This window comes from Mya arenaria, chromosome 7 (assembly GCF_026914265.1).
Source record: "Mya arenaria isolate MELC-2E11 chromosome 7, ASM2691426v1".
NCBI classification, from domain to species: Eukaryota; Metazoa; Mollusca; class Bivalvia; order Myida; family Myidae; genus Mya; species Mya arenaria.
The window spans coordinates 21,678,387-21,700,997 of record NC_069128.1 but is presented as its reverse complement, the minus strand read 5'-3'; the positions used below and the strand labels follow the sequence as shown (position 1 = coordinate 21,700,997).

The following is a 22,611-nucleotide window of genomic DNA, read 5'->3' as shown; positions in this document are numbered from 1 at the left end:
AACACATCTAAATATATATATATATATATATATATATATATATATATATATATATATATATATATATATATATATATATATATATATATATATAAATTTGAATTATATAAATCAAATCTTACAAAACGCGTTTTACTTCTTATTTAGGTTGCAAATAATATAAAAGCATGGTGACTAAACAAGTTTCTGTCTCTGTGTTCATAAAACATAAATCCCGGCCCAAATTTCTCAAAACTTCTCAAGTTCCTTATAAAGGAACAGGATTAAGCTAAGCTCGCTATTTTTTTGTTTCAATAAATTGCGTAATATTTACTTCTTTTCGAATTTTTTATTCTTTAGATAGGAACTATCGTAATGATAATTACAAGAAACCATTTTTCATTTATCAAAATTCAATTAAAGTATGCATTTTTTATTGAAATAAGCTATTAAATCCTGTTAAGCTTAAGAAGTTTCGATAAATTGCGGGCCGTCCCGATAGGTCAAGATAAGTCCTGATACGATAACAATTTCATGATGTTTGTATATCAAAAATTTCCCCAGATGATCTCTTTTAAAAATCGTATTCAATACACTCATAAAAAATACATTACTATTAATTAAAAAAGACAACAATAATTATGCACGATTTGCGACATATTTAACAAGGTTCTAGACCTGAAATGATCTAAACAAAACAAATTTAATCATTGTATAAGGCTTTAATGAACTTACTAACAATTTTAAACGATGTTTAAATGCTTTAATGAATTCATTTAAAATTACTTTAAATGATGTGATTTTATTTGTATATTTTGTTATGTTCTTTCATTGAAGCAATGTTCTATTTTCCTATACATTTCTTCATGACACAAAATGTTATTCAAGAAATTCATCGTACTTTGTCAAAGACTTTGTATAGTGTTTAAGTAACATGTTGGAATAAAACTATAGACAGACTACCCATCTTGTTGGTTATGTTCCCGTAGTGACAGCAATTTATAGACGTCTCTTTGTCCGAACCTCTGATAGTTAATAGCTCTTGGAGACAGCATATAGATGACGCTTTGCAGAGCGTCCGTTTGACGTCTACTTTATAGCTCCCGGTGACAGAATATACTGTAGATGACGCGGTGTCCGCTGGTCGTCTAGTTTATAGGGTCTTAACCGAAATAACTTGGCACAAAGGTTCATCAAGCTAAGGCACAAAGCACATGTTTTTGCAACGTACGAGTTGACACAGGGGCCAAGCTCACAGACACCAGAATGTATGCTGCAGGGTCACATGTTTGGGCTGTTTATCATTGAAAATAATTAAACATCTTATCCTGGTACCAGACAATATTCCCACATACCAGCAAAGCTAAAATACTTATAGCGTTATAAAAATAGTTAGCTCACATATGTTGCCTTTATAAATATGTGCATATTTCCTTTTTAAGAAGTACATATTTTTTTGTATTGTGTTCCGGTGTAAATGCAATACATAATAGTTGTATTTGCATGTACCAGAATGTTCTTACAGTGTGTGTAAGCAACGAAGTGAACTTGAAATGCTAACAGATCTCAAAATATGCAAAAGTCCGATTCGGAAGAAAAGCTCTTAATTGGCACCACCACAATTCGCACAATATTAAAACGAAATCGTAGTCCACCTGCAGTAGAAGTATTCTTACACGGTACCACATTCTTTGATTTCGAAATATGTCCGTTTAATAAAATAATCAAATAAAATATAAATCATACTTACGTGTGTAGAAATAAACCCAGGGCACAATTAATTTTCGTTGCATCACCGTTAAGTGGTGGAGATGGCGTTTAGTGGCCGTGTATTAGTCCGTCAAGCCATATCAGATCTGTTCAATTTGCCCAAAGTATGATTTATTATGCCTAGATGGACTTATATGAGTTCCTGTCATCTAGGCACTGTGATTGGGCGCTGCCATTTTGTTCTGCCTTAACCAGTCAAAACTGCTGTTACGATATGTAGTTAGTATCCCATATGATGCTAATTATACCCTAAATATTTATTTTAACCACATATAAATATTTCAGTGAAATTAATACGTTTTAACATGTGATATATTTGTTGAATTCGTAAAAAATGTGAATAAATATATCTCTAATAGAACAAATTATTGTATTAGACCATAAATAGTTTTATTGGGGAATATATACTGCCATTTTAGAACACATATATTCTTAGTCAAGTTCGCAAATTATTTTATTTAATAAAAATATTAGAGATAGACTACTGCAGCGTTTGCCATGCCATAGTAGAGATCCAAGCATGTTCTGGTTACGCACAAAGTGAAGGCCATACATGTACATAGCCTGCTTAGATCAACAAGCCAACTCTCGTATCCGCCTTTTTTTATATTTTTGTCAGTTATGATCAGCTAAATGATGACTATGCAGCGACTAGTATTTTAAACAATGCAGAGTTGTTACATTAAATAAATGAGTACATGTACATAAACTTGCATAAGCATACTGTATACTCATGATTTGCCTTTAGCATACTGTAAACATCAGACGGCAAACATAAATGGCATCATGAATATATTAATGACTGAACGAACAGACTATTTCATTTATCCAATATGGAAGTAGGATTGGTTATTGTTACCATATCAACAAATGGTTTGCAACCATTACAAAAATTATATATGCATAATTAATTAATAAATAAATGAATTGTGAGCGAGCGAGCAAGTTAGTGAATAAGTGAGGGAGGGAGCGTGCTAAAAATAAATAATCATAGATAAAAATGAATAAAAAAAAAAAAAAAAAAAAAAAAATAAAAAAAAATGAATGAATGAATGAATGAATGAATGAATGAATGAATGAATGAATGAATGAATGAATGAAAGAAAGAAAGAAAGAAAGAAATTATTTTCTTATATTTATAAAATAGTTAATAACCGTTAAAAAAACATGTTTACAAAATTAAGATATTAAATAAGTATAATAAATCAATTAAAAGCATCGTTTAGAAATGTTTATTTTCAATAACTATAATAATTAAAAAGAATCGCCTTCAAAAATCAGAACTTATATAAAAAAGACAGTTTCATAACAATAAATTGGGTTCGTTTGAACTTGAACGAAAAACTGTCGATAATCCCATAGTAACAGGTAAACAGTTTGCAATGCGCACCTGTTACTCAACATTCGAGTCACTGAAACGCTTAATTTGCAGATTAATTTCTCAAAAGCGTTTTGTTGACCAAGACAAATTTCAACGACTTTCATTTCCGCGTTTTATGTGTTACGAAAGACTGCAGGAAAATATATCAAGACTTAAAGCAAAAAATGGGTAAAGGTGGTAGAAAATTAGAAAATGGAGACTCAAAAGTAATTCCATGGTCTGAAATTGAAACTCACAACAACAGAAATGACAGTTGGGTGGTTATACTCGGGAGAGTTTACAACGTGACAAATTTCATGAAAAAACATCCCGGCGGTGCGAGACTTCTAGGATCGTATGCGGGACAGGACGCAACAGTATGTAGAATCTAAATAGTTTTGGCAAAGATGAAGGTTCATTAAATAGCCACAATAATGCACGTTAAAGCTGCACTCTGACAGATTTACCGTGTTGACAACTGTTGTCTTGGAATGTGCCTAATGTTGAGTTCATATCCGAAAACCAGCGATATATGTACTGCTGACTGATCACTGTTTTTCATATTTATGTTAAAAATTAATGATTTATGGTTATAAGCGTTTTTAGTGCTTTAAGAAATAAATGAGAATCAACACCTTCCTCTGTTTATCTTTAATCTGATCTAAACCAAAGGATGAAATCCTTTTCCATCACGACATAAACATGTATACTACGTTCAACAGCACATTAATGAATACAAAACTGAACTAATTTTCCCCTCCCCCTTGTTGAAAAGTCCTATACATGTAGCATAATAGTGGAGTGTGGAAAAGGATGACTGCTACCTGTAATTAATAGACAAGTAAGAGTTATTAGTTATCTCCTCCCCCAGGGACAAGTTTTTAAGGGTACGCCGAAAACTTAAAAGTAAACAAAAAACATCCAACACAAATGAATCATCAATACAAGAAACTAATTAGTCCTAAAGCGCAGTGGTCAAATTAAAAAGCCTCTAGGAGAAAGTCTTTGCCTTTGACATTGTCAACACTAAGCAGTCTTTGTAACACTAAATTAATGTCATATACAGCACAACTCATGTGGATATCATTCATTATTGTCACGGCGGCAAGGTCTCCGGGATGTCAGCAGCTCCTTAGTCCCTGCTTTATTGTAAGGTTGAAGACGGGCAAGGGCACGTGGTACACTGGTCATAGGCCTATCTGGACTAGAGTTTCGGTGGTCCGACTGGTCAAAGCTCAGACGCTTTGGCTCTAAAGTTGATTGGGTAGTCTGCCTTGGAGTAGAAGCCCTGGTTGGCCTTCCTGGTATGCTTTCCGAAGGAGACGCCTTGGTGGGTGTTTCGCTTGAGCTAAGCGGGGTTTGAGAACCTCCTGGTGGTAGTGATGGAGTCAGAGGCATGGAAACCTGTGGTGTTACCCTGGATGGAGGAGGGCAATTGGAAACTTCTTGTTGTGGTCGTTCCACAGCGGGTGTCACCGACAAACCTGGCAAGGGAGTGCCGTGGAAAGGGGTGAACTTTCGAAGGTGTTGTCGGTTCCGGATAGTTACTCGGCCTGTACCATCCACACGGATAACATACTGGTGGTACTGCCTTACCTCTACAACAGTCCCAGTGCGCTCCCACCTCCTTGGATGGTTGCCGACCAAGTTTTGCAGATAAACATGATCTCCCACCTGCAATGGAGGCAATCTGTGCGTGTGTTCATTCCAACGCTCATGATCCCTTGAATGTCTTCGGGCAAGGGCCATCTCTCGATGCGACATCAACTCAGTCCAAGTCTCATGAGGAGAGTATCGACCCATTAGGATTGGGATAGCATCACGGATGGGTCGTCCAAACAGTATTAATGCTGGGGACGATTTTGTCTCGGGGTCAACAGAATTTCTGTACATCAGTAAGGCTCTCTGGAACTTATCTACATCAAGGGATCCTGTTGCAGTAACATTGTCCATGAGCATGCGTTTAACTGTTTTAACAGCTAACTCCGCCCTGCAATTAGCATGTGGGTTTGCAACGGACGTAATCCTGTGTCGAACTCCCCAGGCCTTTAAGAACTCCTGTGTCTTTCCAGCTGTGAACTGTGGTCCCCCATCAGAAGTTAACTCTTCAGGTATCCCAAATGTCACAAATGTCTCCCGCAGTCGCTTGATAAGGCCCTCCGCACCTGATTCTGACCTGTGTACCATAGGCCAGTTTGAGTATCTATCGACTATCACCACATAATCCTTGCTGTTATAAGTGAAATAGTCACTGCAGATCATCTGAAATGGGTAGTCTGGAGGTGTTATGTCTGAAGGAGGCTGCAACGGGTTGGACTTGGCCATCTTATGGCAGTGTACGCACTGTTCCCTCACCCTGGCAATATCAATTGAAATGTCTGGCCAATACACAGAGTCCATGGCCCTTACACGCATTGCGCTGACTCCTTGGTGGTACCGGCTTGCGGAGTGCAGGGGGAATAACTATTCTTTGGCCCATGAGAACCACACCGTCCACAACACATAGGCCTGCAGCAAAGCGATGAAAAGGGCGCAAGGGCACTGGTAGCTCCCTGCAGTCCTCTGGAAACCCAGCCTCCAGGATGTTGACAAGGTCAACAAACGTCGGGTCTGATGCTGTGGCCTCTCGTACCATGTCCCAAGTAACAACAGTGATGATCGCATTAAGTGCACTGCTTGCAGCGGCAACTGTATCACTGTCATTTGCCATATCATTATCCTCGGCATGCTGGTATAAGCGTGTCAAGGTGTCACGGTAGAACTCTGTTGTATTACTGAGAGTATCAGTTTCCGGTGCTTCGCCTGGTAACAGAAGACGATCTGGCTGACCAGCAGGGTGTCTTGAAGCTGCATCTGGACCTAGGTTCCTTTTGCCAGGTACATGAACGATTGAGAATCTATATCCTAGGGTCTTCTCTTTGAGGTTTAGAAGTCTCCTGTTGTCAATGTCGGTGAGCGACCTGTCATTCAGGATCTGGAGAAGGGGTTTGTGATCCGTGGCTACGATGAGGTCTTTGCATCCAAGAACATAATACCGTGTTTGGTGGAGTGCATACACTACAGCCAAGGCCTCACCTTAAATGGGAGCATACCTGCTTTCAGCAGGATGTGTGAACCTACTGCCAACTAGACACAGTTTCCAGCCATCCGGACAGCAGGCAGGAGTCTTGCTTTCACAGTGGCAGTACTTCTGCATCAAGAAGAATCCAATTCCATCTACAGACCAGTCTGTGGCCAGGCATGTCAGGCGAGTGGGATCAAATAGGCGCACACCTTCTTTCATCTCCTGGATGATGACCTCTTTGGAATGGTGAAACAGTTCATCTAGTTCATCCGTCCATTGAAATATTGCAGATGGCTTCAAAAGAGCACGGAATGGCTTCATTTGTCTTGTCATGGCAAAAGCATATGCCCCCTGATTGATTAGTCCAAACCAAGCTCTCGCACCAGTAATGTCAGATGGTGTAGGAAAGTGTCTTATTGCATCCAGAAACTTTGTACTTGGTCGTATGTTCGTTGGTGTGATGGTAAGACCTGCGAAATCAACAGTGTCCTGGGCAAATTGGAACTTCTTCGGATTCAGGGTGATACCATTTCGAGCACACAGGTCAAACCATTCACAAGCCTGGAAGAAAGCTGCTTCAATGGAATTTTCCCACATACATGTATCATCTACACATTTGACCTTGTTTTTGAAGTCTGCAATAATGGCGTCAAAGCGTTGATTATAAGCATCTCCACTGGCCATGAATCCCTGTGGAGCCACCTTGTACCTGTAGCGCCCCCATGGTGTAATGAACGTCGTGAAATGTCGGTCCTCTTCACGGATTGGCACAGAGTGGTACCCATTCCAAGCATCTGTCACTGTTTTTTTCATGCCCTGTGGAACTCGATCGGCCAGATGGAAGGGGCTTGGTACATGATGGGTTTGGCGGACAGAATGGCGGTTTTGAGGTTGCAAGTCAACTGTACGTCTGGGGGTACCATCAGCCTTACCCGTTACCACCATCCTGGAACACCATGTTGTGGGGGTATTCGAATCGACCCTCTCAAGCACACCGATGCGAACATCCCTCTCTAGATCAGCATAGACTTTATCCTGCCAGTGGATTGGGACAAGTGCTGGTTTGTGGACTGCCACTGGTGGGGCACTTGGGTCAACATGCAGTTGGAGGGGCTCACACTTCATTAGTGGCAGTGGTTGATGTTCGCACACATTAAAAGTCGTAGCACTGTAGTAGTCGAGAAGCCACTCTCTCAGGGCTTCCACATTGTCCTCTGTTGCACTCAAACCATTGGGTAAAGTCGTGGGCATAGGTGGCGGTTCCTGTCGACGTCTTGGGCAGGAGCAGGTCTTCTGGGTGCAATCAAGAGACTAGCTGTCAAAGACGAGAGCACCCTGGTCCACCGCATTAAACTTAACAGGATGACCCAATCTCCTGGGACAGGTATTCGGACATTTTTGGCCAGTCTCCGAGGCCAAGCTTCACTCTGCCAGTATAAGGCCACCTGCAAGGAACCGGGCTGTGCACATGTTTTTGATTTTAGTGATGAGATCATCAAGGACAACCTGGTTAGGGGCATTGCTGACCCAGAGATTATGTCTGATTTGCTTGGTGATCCTAAGACAGACAGAACACTGGAGGAAACTGTGTCTTTTATTGCCCAGAAAGAACAGGGCAAAGTGACGAAAAGTGCAGTGGGCGACTCAGCTGGTGCCATGTATGCTGCTCGTTCAAGCCAAAAACCTGCCCCAGTTCCTGGAGCAAAATGCTGGGCATGTGGAGGCCCTGCTCATGGTCAGAGGAATGACCGAAAGACGAGGTCTAGAAACTGTGAGGCCTGGACATTCACCTGTGGTAAATGTGCAACAAAAGGACACTATACCAAATGTTGTAGTAAGTGCACTACTTGCGGTTTGTGGGGTCACCGTGACTCTTCATCAAGAGCCTGTCGCCAGGGTACGAGTCTTAGGAACCCTCCCAATTCACATGTCACTAGAGGTTCAACAAAGGATTCTGACTATGATAAAGCTAGTTACGTCTTCGACCAGTTGTGTGCTACATCGGAGCAGGGCAGATCAGCTATTAGGACTAGCCAGGCTATAGGATCCAGATGTCAAGAGGGTGGAACACCTCTCGAACATTATATATACGATGGTCAGTGGGTGGCTAGACCTTCCAAACCCCACCCTATGATATTAGTGAATATGACACCACTGCCATCAAACGTAAAAAGCCATGGCCAAGAACTATATGGATAGGAGAGGTAGCAGTCATAAATGAAAATCAACACCTTCCTCTGTTTATCTTTAATCTGATCTAAACCAAAGGATGACTGCTACCTGTAATTAATAGACAAGTAAGAGTTATTAGTTAAGAAAAATGCATAAAACATAAAAAAATTAATGTAAATATGAAAATCTATTTTTTGTCAGCAGTCTTTATAATATTACTGGTTTCCATGCTGCATTTTCACAGAAATAGGCTCGTTCTAAGACAAAGAAATACAAAAAGTGTTAAATGTTCAATCTGTGAGAGTGCAGCTTTAAAGAAACTTCTTAAACATTCGTCATGTTTCGCTTAAAGTAAATCGCTCATGATTTGTAAAAAGCATTTTTTATTACGAAATAAAGTGTGGCAAATCATAAGAGGTGTTAAAATAAGAATACCAATTAATAGCTGGAACCCTTCAGCAAATGTTGATATTTGCTCAAATATCGTCTTTGAAGACCACAATTTTCATTAGCTTTAATAACGTGATTGGAAATTAATTACGGCTGGTGTTGTGTTGCGTGATTGGTTGATTGACATCATGACGTGATGTTATCAATATATCCTTAACAGGTCAACATATCCACCACTTTTGTTAAAGTCCTGGTGGCCGGTTTCCCATATATATATATATATATATATATATATGATATGTATTGATGTGTTTCGCTTATGTTCTGTATCACAATATATTCAAGTATTATGGATATGTATCACTTATTTTCTGTATGACAATATAATTATTAGTTTATCGATAATATCACACATCCCTGCTTTTTACCTTTATCTCTGTTCCATTCATATCTTTTTGCCCCCATTTGAAGAGTAACATACCGGCTGGGTCCAATACAGTTCATACATGTTATTATTTAATTTTCAGGATGTTTGGACTGGAATGCACAATGACAAGGACTTTGTTGGCAAGTTCATGAAACCACTGTACATTGGGGACGCAGAACAAAGGGACACGGTATAGGATAGACTCAGTTTCCATCCAATTAATATAACTATTATAGTAAATTTCTAGGGTTGGCATTTTTATACCAGACCAATTATGACTTTAAGAGTAACTGCACGGTCTTACTGAAGTGATTATATTCCAATCAAACCATCTTGATTTAGTGTGTGACTTGTATAAATACATACAATTCAATCTAATTTGTCATCTTTCAGATTGAATTGGAGAATGATTTTCGAGAGTTACGGAAACATGTCGAGGATTCAGACTTACTGCGTGTTAACCCGATGTTCTATATTCTGCACCTTGTCAGCATTCTGGCATTCGAGGTGGCAGGATACCTTATACTCTCTCGTCTCGGCATTTCCTGGTTCCCGTACATCACTGCTGCTACATGCTTTCTGATATCACAGGTAATATGCTCTTTAAATTAATTTTAGAAAATAAGTTTATGGCATCATTCCAGTTTCTGATAAAATCAAATGATCTATGACTGGCAGGACTTCATTTCACAGCTAAACTGGTATTTTGATTTTATTTCATAATAAAACAAAATATATAAACAGTCTTCTTTTATGAACTTGCAAACAAAAAGTTAAAAAAAAATATGTGAAAAATACTAAAGTGACTTATCAAAATACTGAATTTTATAGGATTTAACTTTAACATTTATAAAAAATGCAAGATAAAAACCCCATTCACATTCACTCTCATTTAGTGCATATTGTTATGTTGACATTATGGACATGAACATATTGTTTCTGCAAACAAGAACAGTTAAATATCAGGATGAAACTGTTTTGTAGGAACATTTTTTGGTTAAAAACATTTTTTTCTTTTTTATTATGTGTGAAGAACTGATATGAAATACTGATAAACGGTACATGTTTTGTCCCTTTATTTTATTGAGCGTATAAAGCAAAAGAGTAGAGAGTTTGAAAAGCATGAATTTAAAAGTCATAAGGTTTTATATTTTTATGTGAAAACAATTGAGGAAACTTAAAAAAAGAGGGAGAACAATAAAGTTTGAAGTGTCTTATGCTGCTTCATATTATATTTCGAGGTTGATGCCAGAATGAGATGGAGAAAAAAAAACCACATTAAAATATATACGATTTTGGTACCTTCTTTGAGTTCATTCATTAACCCCACAAAGTTTGTATGAAACATGGATTGCTGATAAATCTTTATTTTTCAGGCGCAAGCTGGCTGGCTTCAACATGATTTTGGCCACTTGTCCGTCTTCAACAGTCGGAGACTCAACCATATTGCACATCATCTAATCATTGGACACTTGAAGGTAAGGCTTGTTAGTTTAAACTTAATCTATTTGAGTCTGATTGTTAACAGAGCTATATAAACAATAGAACTTATCTGAACAATGCTTGAGTTAACTTAGGTTCATGGATCAAAACCTGGGCTCAATGATTGTCCACAAACAGTCTAAAATCTGAGAGCGAACTTAAACTCAATAAACTATTTTTTGAATGCCAAAAAAAAAGTTTAATATTTCATTCCTTTTAGAAAGAATAGTTAGGTGATATATTTAGCTTATATTTTAATAAGTGCCCCTTGTGGGGCTAATATCCACAACCTCTTTGCTGAGAAGCATCCATGTGTATACCACTAGCCTATACCACCCCATCATTTACTCTAAGGTAATGGGGACCACTTTGACGTTGTTCATGTTTAACTGCAAACAGATATTTTTTTCTCACCATTTATCTTGTCATTTTAATTCTGGTGTCGATGTCTGTATGATGGATAACCATGGTAGAACAGCACTACTTAGTGTGTAGATGTTGTGTAACCAGAAACTTAACAGAGCAGTTTTGAAGGTTTTGAGGAAGCTGCTTGTGGCAAAATTGGACCACAGAAGCTGGAAGTAACGGTAAAAAAGCTCACTCCTGTACAAATATGCATGTACATGGTATTTTGTATATAATAATAAAACATTAATGTTTCACTCTATAGGGGGCGTCTTCACACTGGTGGAATTTCCGTCACTTTCTTCACCACGCAAAACCGAACATCATCAAGATTGACCCTGACGTGAAGACAGCAAACTTGTTCCTTCTCGGGGAGGTGATGCCGAAGTTGTTTGGAACGAAAAAGCGTGGAATGATGCCATACCAGTACCAACATGTGTACTTCTTCCTCTGTAGGTGTTGTAATAGGAAACAATAAGTTATATTGGTCATAATTAAAACTATTTTGTTCCCTGTTTTATTAGTTGGATATTGTATAATGGCTTGTAGGTTACAGCCGTTACGGGAATGAGTTTGTCCCATTTTGGTATACATTTTTTTGTAATCAATAGTAGGATAAATTATATATTTTTTATTTAATGACTTTGATAAAAATCTATTCAAGCAAGGACTTGATTTCTGTACAATGTGTGACCATGCAATAAAGCACTTATAGGAAATGGCCATACCACACTATTGTTAAGTGTGTCATGTGTAAATGCATTTGAAAGTGACTTGAAAATGAGCTGATTCTAATCTTGTTATGAACAATATTTTAAAAACTCTGAAATTACAGTTTGAATCATAATTATTTCTTTCCCCATTTCAGTGAGTCCACTTCTCTTGCCAACATACTTTGTGTTTGAAAACCTTTTCTTTGTCGTCAAAAGACGCGATTATGTGGTAAGCCTTTACATTTCCTACTTTTTTTTTGTTAAGTTGAAATAATAGCTGAAAATGATTGTTGTTAGTTTTATTCTGGGTTTGTCACTAAGGTATTTAACTGACATGATCAATCCCACTCCTGGACCGTTTTAATACTCTTTGAAGATGTATTTTTGTCTAATTTTTTCATAGTTGGGACCAATTCACTACTTTTCTTCAAAATATTTTCACTGTTGAAACAATAATTCTGAATCTTGTCCAATCATTTGATTTCTATGTATTTCCAGGACCTATTTTTCACTGCGTCGTTTTTCTTCAAGTTATTTTCACTGTTGGGACCCATTCTCGGGGGCTGGGGAACTTTCTGGTTCTTCATGTTTGTCAGGTAGTGTCTTTTTGTCAATCGGTTTTTGTTTTATATATATTACAGGAAATTTAAGTAATTTTTGTAATGTAAGGGAAATAACTACTGTCACTTTTCATTTTTGTAACTTTCAACATAATATATACTGTACCTTACTAAAGTCAAGCAGAGACTAGCTCATTATAAATTGGAACTTGTGCAAATGCATAAACCTTGGCCATTATAAAACATAAAAGCTAAAACATCTTTCCAGGTTTTTTTGAGCGCTTCTCAGTCAAACTAGGTTGAAATGATAAAAAAAAAGCTGTTTCAATCCAGCTAAACAAGTTATAAAAAACAGTTCATAAATCAATTCAAATCGCAGGTTCTTTGAGAGCTACTGGTTTGTGTGGTGTACCCAGATGTCACACATTCCGAACGAAGTTGACTTTGACCATGCAAAGGATTGGTTCCGTCTGCAGCTTGACTCGACATGTAACGTTAACCCATCTTGGTTCAACGACTGGTTCTCTGGACATCTCAACTACCAGATTGAGCATCAGTAAGTTTTGGATTACTGTAGGTCAGACATGTGAACCTTTGGCAATGACATAGAGATAGATTAAGGTCTCAAAAGCAGTAGATTGGGTTCAAAAGCGGTAGAATTTCTAATTCCTTTAATTTTCACTCAGAAACAATGATGGAGACATTGTAAACAAAAACTTGATATTTTTTACTATTTTAAGATTTTCGGAAAATACGCATACAATACGTCATGTGTAGGGTTGTAGGGTGAAAGTGTGGGTTGTGTTTCAACCCCCTTTTCCAATGTATAGTATACTTTGTGCCATATGAACTGCTTTCGTATACACCATATGTTTATGATTATAACTTTGCAAAGATTCGGATTGCTGACAAAAAGGAAATATTAAATGATACCAGTTTGGAAATGAAATATCATGTACATTGTTTTTGTAACTTACCAAATTTCTTCTTTCCTGGTGTTATTTTCACGGGGATCAGATTAAGTGCAATGAATGAACCATTAATCTTTTGTTAATTAATTTAATTATTCACAATATAGGTAAATGGATTTTAATTTTTATTCTAATGCATTAAAATGTTTTACTTTAATGATCAACATTAATAAAGCATATGAATTTTGTTAAGATATAAAAATATTAGTGATATTTTGGCAATTTTTAAACTGGGAAATTTGTGGCCATGTTGCTATTAATTGAGTATAAAAGACATATGTATATATATAGGCTGATATATTTTAATATACCCTTAGTAAAATTGTTGTCGTAGTTGTTGCAGTGAAAAAACTTTTGCCATAACTAAAAGAAATCCTCATGATATCAAAATGAACCTGGTAGATATGTTGCCTAAAATAATAGATGTGTTATACAGGATTCTTCTAAGAATTTTCCATATTAAAAATCATAAAAAAATCTGTCAATGTACAATTATTTGGACAAGTAGATATGTTGCCATAGACAAAAGGCATATTCATAACAAGGCCATTTAGACTGGCTTTATTAATTGGTGAGTTATGCCTCTAGTTCAACTAAAACTAGATGAGCTATGGCTTTTCCTTGTTAGATGTATAATGGGTCATTAATCACTCTATTTCAGCCTGTTCCCAACCATGCCTCGACACAACTTTGGTAAAATAGCGCCCCTTGTGATTTCCCTTGCGAAGAAACATGGAGTAAAGTACAGTTGTAAATCACTGCCTACAGCCTTCGCAGACATACTTCGGTAAGGTCTATATAGTTATCATATTTCATATACTCTTCATAGGTTTAATGATAGTTTCAACATGGCAGGACTTTATGACAGGCAAACACACCATATCTAATTCATGCCATGTCCTTTATAGATTTGTACATGTAATTGTATTACCTTTTGAGGACAAGGTCAACAGAATGACTGTTGCTAAATTTAAAGCAGAATTGTTACATGTGCTTGATAGACATTAAAATAAGGGGGAAATGTCAGGAGGTATTTTTGGTTTGGCATATTGAAGGAATCAGTTATATAAATATTTTTGTGAGTGACAGTATAATAAATAAATAATTCTATATGACTAATGGTAAAATCTGCTGACAATACAGTACAAGCCTGTAGATGTCATATTTATTCTTTCCCAGTAAATTTATGATTTTACCTTGTAACATTGTGACATGAATAAATAGATTTGAGGAAAATTTTCATATTTAAATTATGGATACCTGTTAACTTTTAAATTTTGTTTTAATGACACAATCTCAAATTGCACTAGCTGTCAATTGATTGTAATGTCCAATAAAATTGGGCTATAAGAACTGTATTTTGATCTTGGAGGTTATATTCGACTCAGTTATACTGTTGCAGAATCTTAAAAAATCCAACAGAGTCGAATATGACCTTCCGGATCTAACATAGTACTTTATAATATATGACCTTTTATCATTTTCATAACTGGTTTAAACAGCTTTAAAGACAAATTGTTACATAAAAAACTTCTATTTATGATATGAATTTAAAATAGTGCAATAATACTTGTTATAACATTATGTTAGCAGAGTGGAATAAATGGAATACGGCAATACTGCACTAAGTGGAATATGGCCATACTGCACCAGGTGGAATACAGCCATACAGCACCAGGTGGAATACGGCCATACTGCACTAGGTGGAGTACGGCCATACTGCACTAGGTGGAATACGGCCATACTGCACTAAGTGAAATACGGCCATACTGCACTAGGTGGAATACGGCCATACTGCACTAAGTGGAATACGGCCATACTGCACTAAGTGAAATATGGCCATACTGCACTAAGTGAAATACGGCCATACTGCACTAGGTGGAATACGGCCATACTGCACTAAGTGGAATACGGCCATACTGCACTAAGTGAAATACGGCCATACTGCACTAAGTGGAATACGGCCATACTGCACTAGGTGGAATACGGCCATACTGCACTAAGTGGAATACGGCCATACTGCACTAAGTGAAATATGGCCATACTGCACTAAGTGAAATATGGCCATACTGCACTAAGTGAAATATGGCCATACTGCACTAAGTGGAATACGGCCATACTGCTCTAGGTGGAATACGGCCATACTGCTCTAGGTGGAATACGGCCATACTGCACTAGGTGGAATACGGCCATACTGCACTAAGTGGAATACGGCCATACTGCACTAAGTGAAATACGGCCATACTGCACTAAGTGGAATACGGCCATACTGCACTAAGTGAAATACGGCCATACTGCACTAAGTGGAATACGGCCATATTGCACTAAGTGGAATACGGCAATACTGCACTAAGTGAAATACGGCCATATTGCACTAGGTGGAATATGGCAATACAGCACCTGCACTAAGTGGAATACGACCATACTGCACTAAGTGGAATACGGCCATACTGCACTAAGTGAAATACGGCCATACTGCACTAAGTGGAATACGGCCATACTGCACTAAGTGAAATATGGCCATACTGCACTAAGTGGAATATGGCCATACTGCACTAAGTGAAATATGGCCATACTGCACTAAGTGAAATATGGCCATACTGCACCAGGAGGAATACGGCCATACTGCTCTAGGTGGAATACGGCCATACTGCTCTAGGTGGAATACGGCCATACTGCACTAAATGGAATACGGCCATACTGCACTAAATGGAATACGGCAATACTGCACCAGGTGGAATATGGCCATACTGCACCAGGTGGAATACAGCCATACTGCACCAGGTGGAATACGGCCATACTGCACTAAATGGAATATGGCCATACTGCACTAAGTGGAATATGGCCATACTGCACCAGGTGGAATACGGCCATACTGCACCAGGTGAAATATGGCCATACTGCACCAGGAGGAATACAGCCATACTGCTCTGGGTGGAATACGGCCATACTGCACTAAATGGAATACGGCAATACTGCACTAAGTGGAATATGGCCATACTGCACCAGGTGGAATACGGCCATACTGCACCAGGTGGAATACGGCCATACTGCACTAAATGGAATACGGCAATACTGCACTAAGTGGAATATGGCCATACTGCACCAGGTGGAATACGGCCATACTGCACCAGGTGGAATACGGCCATACTGCACCAGGTGGAATACGGCCATACTGCACTAGGTGGAATACGGCCATACTGCACTAAATGGAATACGGCAATACTGCACTAAGTGGAATATGGCCATACTGCACCAGGTGGAATACGGCCATACTGCACTAGATGGAATACGGCCATACTGCACTAAGTGGAATACGGCCATACTGCACTAAGTGAAATACGGCCATACTGCACTAAGTGGAATACGGCCATATTGCACTAAGTGGAATACGGCAATACTGCACTAAGTGAAATACGGCCATATTGCACTAGGTGGAATATGGCAATACAGCACCTGCACTAAGTGGAATACGACCATACTGCACTAAGTGGAATACGGCCATACTGCACTAAGTGAAATACGGCCATACTGCACTAAGTGGAATACGGCCATACTGCACTAAGTGAAATATGGCCATACTGCACTAAGTGGAATATGGCCATACTGCACTAAGTGAAATATGGCCATACTGCACTAAGTGAAATATGGCCATACTGCACCAGGAGGAATACGGCCATACTGCTCTAGGTGGAATACGGCCATACTGCTCTAGGTGGAATACGGCCATACTGCACTAAATGGAATACGGCCATACTGCACTAAATGGAATACGGCAATACTGCACCAGGTGGAATATGGCCATACTGCACCAGGTGGAATACGGCCATACTGCACCAGGTGGAATACGGCCATACTGCACTAAATGGAATACGGCAATACTGCACTAAGTGGAATATGGCCATACTGCACCAGGTGGAATACGGCCATACTGCACCAGGTGGAATACGGCCATACTGCACCAGGTGAAATATGGCCATACTGCACCAGGAGGAATACAGCCATACTGCTCTGGGTGGAATACGGCCATACTGCACTAAATGGAATACGGCAATACTGCACTAAGTGGAATATGGCCATACTGCACCAGGTGGAATACGGCCATACTGCACCAGGTGGAATACGGCCATACTGCACTAAATGGAATACGGCAATACTGCACTAAGTGGAATATGGCCATACTGCACCAGGTGGAATACGGCCATACTGCACCAGGTGGAATACGGCCATACTGCACCAGGTGGAATACGGCCATACTGCACTAGGTGGAATACGGCCATACTGCACTAAATGGAATACGGCAATACTGCACTAAGTGGAATATGGCCATACTGCACCAGGTGGAATACGGCCATACTGCACTAGGTGGAATACGGCCATACTGCACCAGGTGGAATACGGCCATACTGCACCAGGTGGAATACGGCCATACTGCACCAGGTGGAATACAGCCATACTGCACCAGGTGGAATGCGGCCATACTGCACTAGGTGGAATACGGCCATACTGCACTAGGTGGAATACGGCCATACTGCACTAAGTGGAATACGGCCATACTGCACTAAATGGAATATGGCAATACTGCACTAAGTGGAATATGGCCATACTGCACCAGGTGGAATACAGCCATACTGCACCAGGTGGAATGCGGCCATACTGCACTAGGTGGAATACGGCCATACTGCACTAGGTGGAATACAGCCATACTGCACTAGGTGGAATACGGCCATACTGCACTAGATGGAATACAGCAATACTGCACCAGGTGGAATACAGCCATACTGCACTAGGTGGAATACGGCCATACTGCACTAGGTGGAATACGGCAATACTGCACTAGGTGGAATACGGCCATACTGCACTTAGTGGAATACGGCCATACTGCACTAGGTGGAATACGGCAATACTGCACTAGGTGGAATATGGCCATACTGCACTAAGTGAAATATGGCCATACTGCACTAAGTGGAATATGGCAATACTGCACCAGGTGGAATACGGCCATACTGCACTAAGTGGAATATGGTCATACTGCACTAAGTGGAATATGGCAATACTGCACCAATACTGCACCAGGTGGAATACGGCCATACTGCACTAGGTGGAATACGGCCATACTGCACTAGGTGGAATATGGCCATACTGCACTTAGTGGAATATGGCAATACTGCACTAAGTGGAATATGGCCATACTGCACTAAGTGGAATACGGCCATACTGCACTAAGTGGAATATGGCCATACTGCACTAAGTGGAATATGGCCATACTGCACTAAGTGGAATATGGCCATACTGCACTAGGTGGAATACGGCCATACTGCACTAAGTGGAATATGGCCATACTGCACTAAGTGGAATATGGCCATACTGCACTAAGTGGAATATGGCCATACTGCACTAAGTGGAATATGGCAATACTGCACTAAGTGGAATACGGCCATACTGCACTCAGTGGAATACGGCAATACTGCACTAAGTGGAATACGGCCATACTGCACTAGGTGGAATACGGTAATACTGCACCTGCACTAAGTGGAATACGGCCATACTGCACTAAGTGGAATATGGCCATACTGCACTAAGTGGAATACGGCCATACTGCACTAAGTGGAATATGGCCATACTGCACTAAGTGGAATATGGCCATACTGCACTAAGTGGAATATGGCCATACTGCACTAAGTGGAATATGGCCATACTGCACTAGGTTGAATACGGCAATACTGCACTAAATGGAATATGGCCATACTGCACTAAGTGGAATACCACTGGTGAAATAAGAGCTTTTAGTGCTCACCCAGTGAAATATATTGCAGTATTGTACCTAAACAAACAATTTACCTCTGTTATATTGCAGGTCCCTTGAACACTCCGGTGAAATTTGGTACAACGCGTATTATGAAGGATTGGACAGCTAGAAAGGGTACTTCTCACATGCTGTGATAGTTCAACAGTCTCGTCTCACATAAATGACAGCATGATAATCAACTAAAAGGTCTCAACAAGGGAAGTTCTCAGAAAGCTTGATGATCATGGAACCACATCTCCTGAAATGACCTTAAGATAATCACTAAAATGGATGAGTTATAGTAAGGGTATTTCTCACAAACTGTGGTAATAAATGTTCTCACTGAATGATTGTCAACAAATTGTCTGCATGAAAATAACAGTATTTTATGATGAATCTGTGATTAACCCGTTTATTGTATTCTGACAGTATAAACTTTTGTTTATAGTTATTTAGATATAAAAAATATTAAAACAAACAAGAACTATATGGTGTACAAGAAATGTATGTTGGATGAAATGTCTTTGATTGTTGGTTATAACTTGATAATGTTGTTTGATTTCAAAATATAAAGTTATTTTTTTTGAATATATTCAAATGATTTGTATTTCAAATTATCTCCTTCAAGTCATATTTTTGATTGGTGATTGATTATCTGTTCCATGAATTGTTTGCAAAACAAATATATTTTTATGTATTATGCATAATAATGACCACATTTCTTCACTTCCAGTGGTGTTATATTGACAAATATTTGATACAGTACATGTATATATGTGTAGTAACTTGTTCTCTATTCTGTATCAGGCTCAATACCGGTACATCATCTACTGTAAGCTGCCATTTTCCTTGTTTTTATATGTTTCATGTGCCTAGTATTTTAAGTTACAGGGTTTATAATAAGTAAGCGACCCGATATAGGATATACGGGGCAAAAGATACCATAATATGGTTTCCTGTAACCAGTATATCCCATATTGGGTCACTTACTAACCCGTGACGTATATATCATGTTCACAACCTATTTATATTGATCAGTGTTTCATATATTCATTGGAATCGGAAAATAGACGCCATTTGGTATAATATAAAGATTAGTGACCCAGTGTGGAAAAATATGGAATGTTACCAGTCCTGGTCCAGTGGCGTTGTGTCATTCATGTTGGAGGCGTAATATACATGTTGATCTCTTCATATCAACCATAACTATAGCTGTGGTCCAGATAATCATCTTTTTGCAATTGGTATGGGCTGCATCATTAATCTCATGGCTCAATGTTTTGGCTGCTGGATGTGTCCCTGTTGTTTCTATTCCATTAACATATTACATTGATTTTTGAAGATATGTTAATAAGAACTGAATTTTAATCTGAACCATTAGAACAATGAAAGATGATATTTTCTCCATAATAACAAACCATTTATAGTTCCAAACTTTATATTTCAAGGCCTGTTTAAAGCTTAATCATTCTGCTGTACATAACAGACAGTGGTCAACATATATTAATGCTGGTCATACATTAACGCTGGTCAACATATATTAACCCTATGTTTATGACTTCTATATTAGATTTATGAGCAGCTGTTTACTTATTAGTATGTTCGTAATCAACTGTTGATCCTAGACTAATTTATACAATCAAGTATATGTATATATTATTTTTTATATCGTCCAAATACCATAATTTTTTTTTATATAAAATGCTCATTTTACTATAGTAATTATTTTTCTATTTTTATACTATGATTTTATTTTTTGCACAATATTTGTTCCAATGTTCTTAGACCATGGTCTTGTTCCTGGTATCTGTTTTGATCTTTGAATAAATTATAATTGAAAAAAAATGTTTCTTTCATTTTTAGCCGCATTTTTCTACGATATTTCACAGGTTGATAAAAGGCGAAAAAATGGCAGGCAGGCAATTAGGCAGGCAGGTGAATATTGTTAACAATTCTGCGTTAAAGTATTTATTCCATGTCATAAATTCAAGTTTTTATCCAATTGTAATGAAACTTGGCCAGAGTACTTGTCTGTATGTTGTCTTGAATTAACAAGTATGATTATGGGTCACATGGTCAAATCTTAGAAAATCCCAGTCATAAATTAAGTTTTATTGTGAAACTTGGCCAGAATAATGTTCTTTTGAGCTCTTAGGGTCACCTCAAAATTAAGTTTTTATCAATTTGTTATGAAACTTGGTCAGGATAATGTTCTCTTGAGGTTTAAGGGTCAACTCAGGTCAAAGACTAGGTCAAATCTAAGAGGTCAAATCTTAGAAGAAATAAAACCTGTTATAAATTCAAGTTTTTATCCAATTGATATGAAATTTGACCAAAATACTTGTCTACATTTTTCCTGAACAAATATGAATATGTGTCACATCACGCCAAAAAAAAGGTCACTAGGCCAAATATTAGACGAAAATACCCATGTAATGAATTTAATTGTTTTTATTGTTATGAAACATAGTCAGAATACTTGACTGCATGTTTTCTGTAATACTTGTGAATATGGGTCATCTTTGGTCAAAAACTAGGTCATGAGGTCAAATCTTAGACGAAAGTATCCATGTCGTGAATTAAATAGTTTTTTATTGTTATGAAACATAGCCAGAATACATGCCTGCATGTTTGATGTAAAACTTGTGAATATGGGTCATCTTTGGTCAAAAACTAGGTCAAAGTTGATAAAAAAAAAAAATCCCCATCATAATTTCATTTTTGTTGTTAATTTTCATAAAACATGTCAACAACGAAGTTCACTTGCTATTCTTTAAACAGTTAAACACATATTCATATGCAGAATTCCATACTTTCGTTCATACATTCAACCTTTTTAACCTATCATCATGACTTTGGAGTCCAAGACATTTTTATGCCCCCTTTTGAAAAAAGTGGGGTATATTGTTTTGCACATGTCGGTCGGTCGGTCGGTCGGTCGGTCGGTCGGTCGGTCGGTCTGTCTGTCTGTCGGTCGGTCGGAATACCAAATGGTTTCCGATCAATAACTTGAGAACGCTTTGACCGAGGGACCTCATACTTGGTATGTGTATTGGTCATCACCAGCAGATGAACCCTATTGATTTTGAGGTCAGTGGGTCAAAGGTCAAGGTCAGTGTGACCTTTACATGAAAAACGGTTTCCGATCAATAACTTGAGAACGCTTTGACCCAGGAACCTCATACTTGGTAGGTGTATTGGTCATGACCAGCAGATGAACCCTATTGATTTTGAGGTCAGTGGGTCAAAGGTCAAGGTCAGTGTGACCTTAACATGAAAAACGGTTTCCGATCAATAACTTGAGAACGCTTTGACCCAGGGACCTCATACTAGGTAGGCTTATTGGTCATGACCAGCAGATGAACCCTATTGATTTTGAGGTCAGTGGGTCAAAGGTCAAGGTCAGTGTGACTGTAAGCTGAAAAAAGGTTTTCTGATTGTCCATATTTTATTTTTTTTTTATTAAAGTTCTGCTCCAAACAGAACAAAATATGGTAGTAAAAAGCAATATTAATTACGGTACTGTCTTC

At 38.4% G+C, this 22,611-nt stretch overlaps 1 protein-coding gene across 1 annotated transcript; it reads left to right on the top strand.

Moving 5' to 3' along the window:
- The first annotated feature begins 3,169 nt into the window (after positions 1–3,169).
- LOC128241739 (acyl-CoA 6-desaturase-like) lies at positions 3,170–20,919 on the top strand. Its single transcript, XM_052958803.1, has 10 exons — positions 3,170–3,486; positions 9,263–9,352; positions 9,556–9,753; positions 10,539–10,640; positions 11,315–11,501; positions 11,918–11,991; positions 12,261–12,358; positions 12,702–12,878; positions 13,955–14,080; positions 19,151–20,919. The coding sequence occupies exons 1-10, from the start codon at positions 3,295–3,297 to the stop codon at positions 19,209–19,211; spliced, it is 1,305 nt and encodes a 434-aa protein (XP_052814763.1). The 5' UTR covers positions 3,170–3,294; the 3' UTR covers positions 19,212–20,919.
- The last annotated feature ends 1,692 nt before the right edge of the window (positions 20,920–22,611 follow it).

Coding starts and splice junctions, on each gene's coding strand:
- LOC128241739 (XM_052958803.1), top strand. CDS start 3,295: ATGGGTAAAGGTGGTAGAAAATTAGAAAATGGAGACTCAAAAGTAATT. Junction 11,502..11,917: donor ACATGTGTACTTCTTCCTCT/GTAGGTGTTGTA, acceptor TCCCCATTTCAG/TGAGTCCACTTCTCTTGCCA. Junction 14,081..19,150: donor GCCTTCGCAGACATACTTCG/GTAAGGTCTATA, acceptor GTTATATTGCAG/GTCCCTTGAACACTCCGGTG.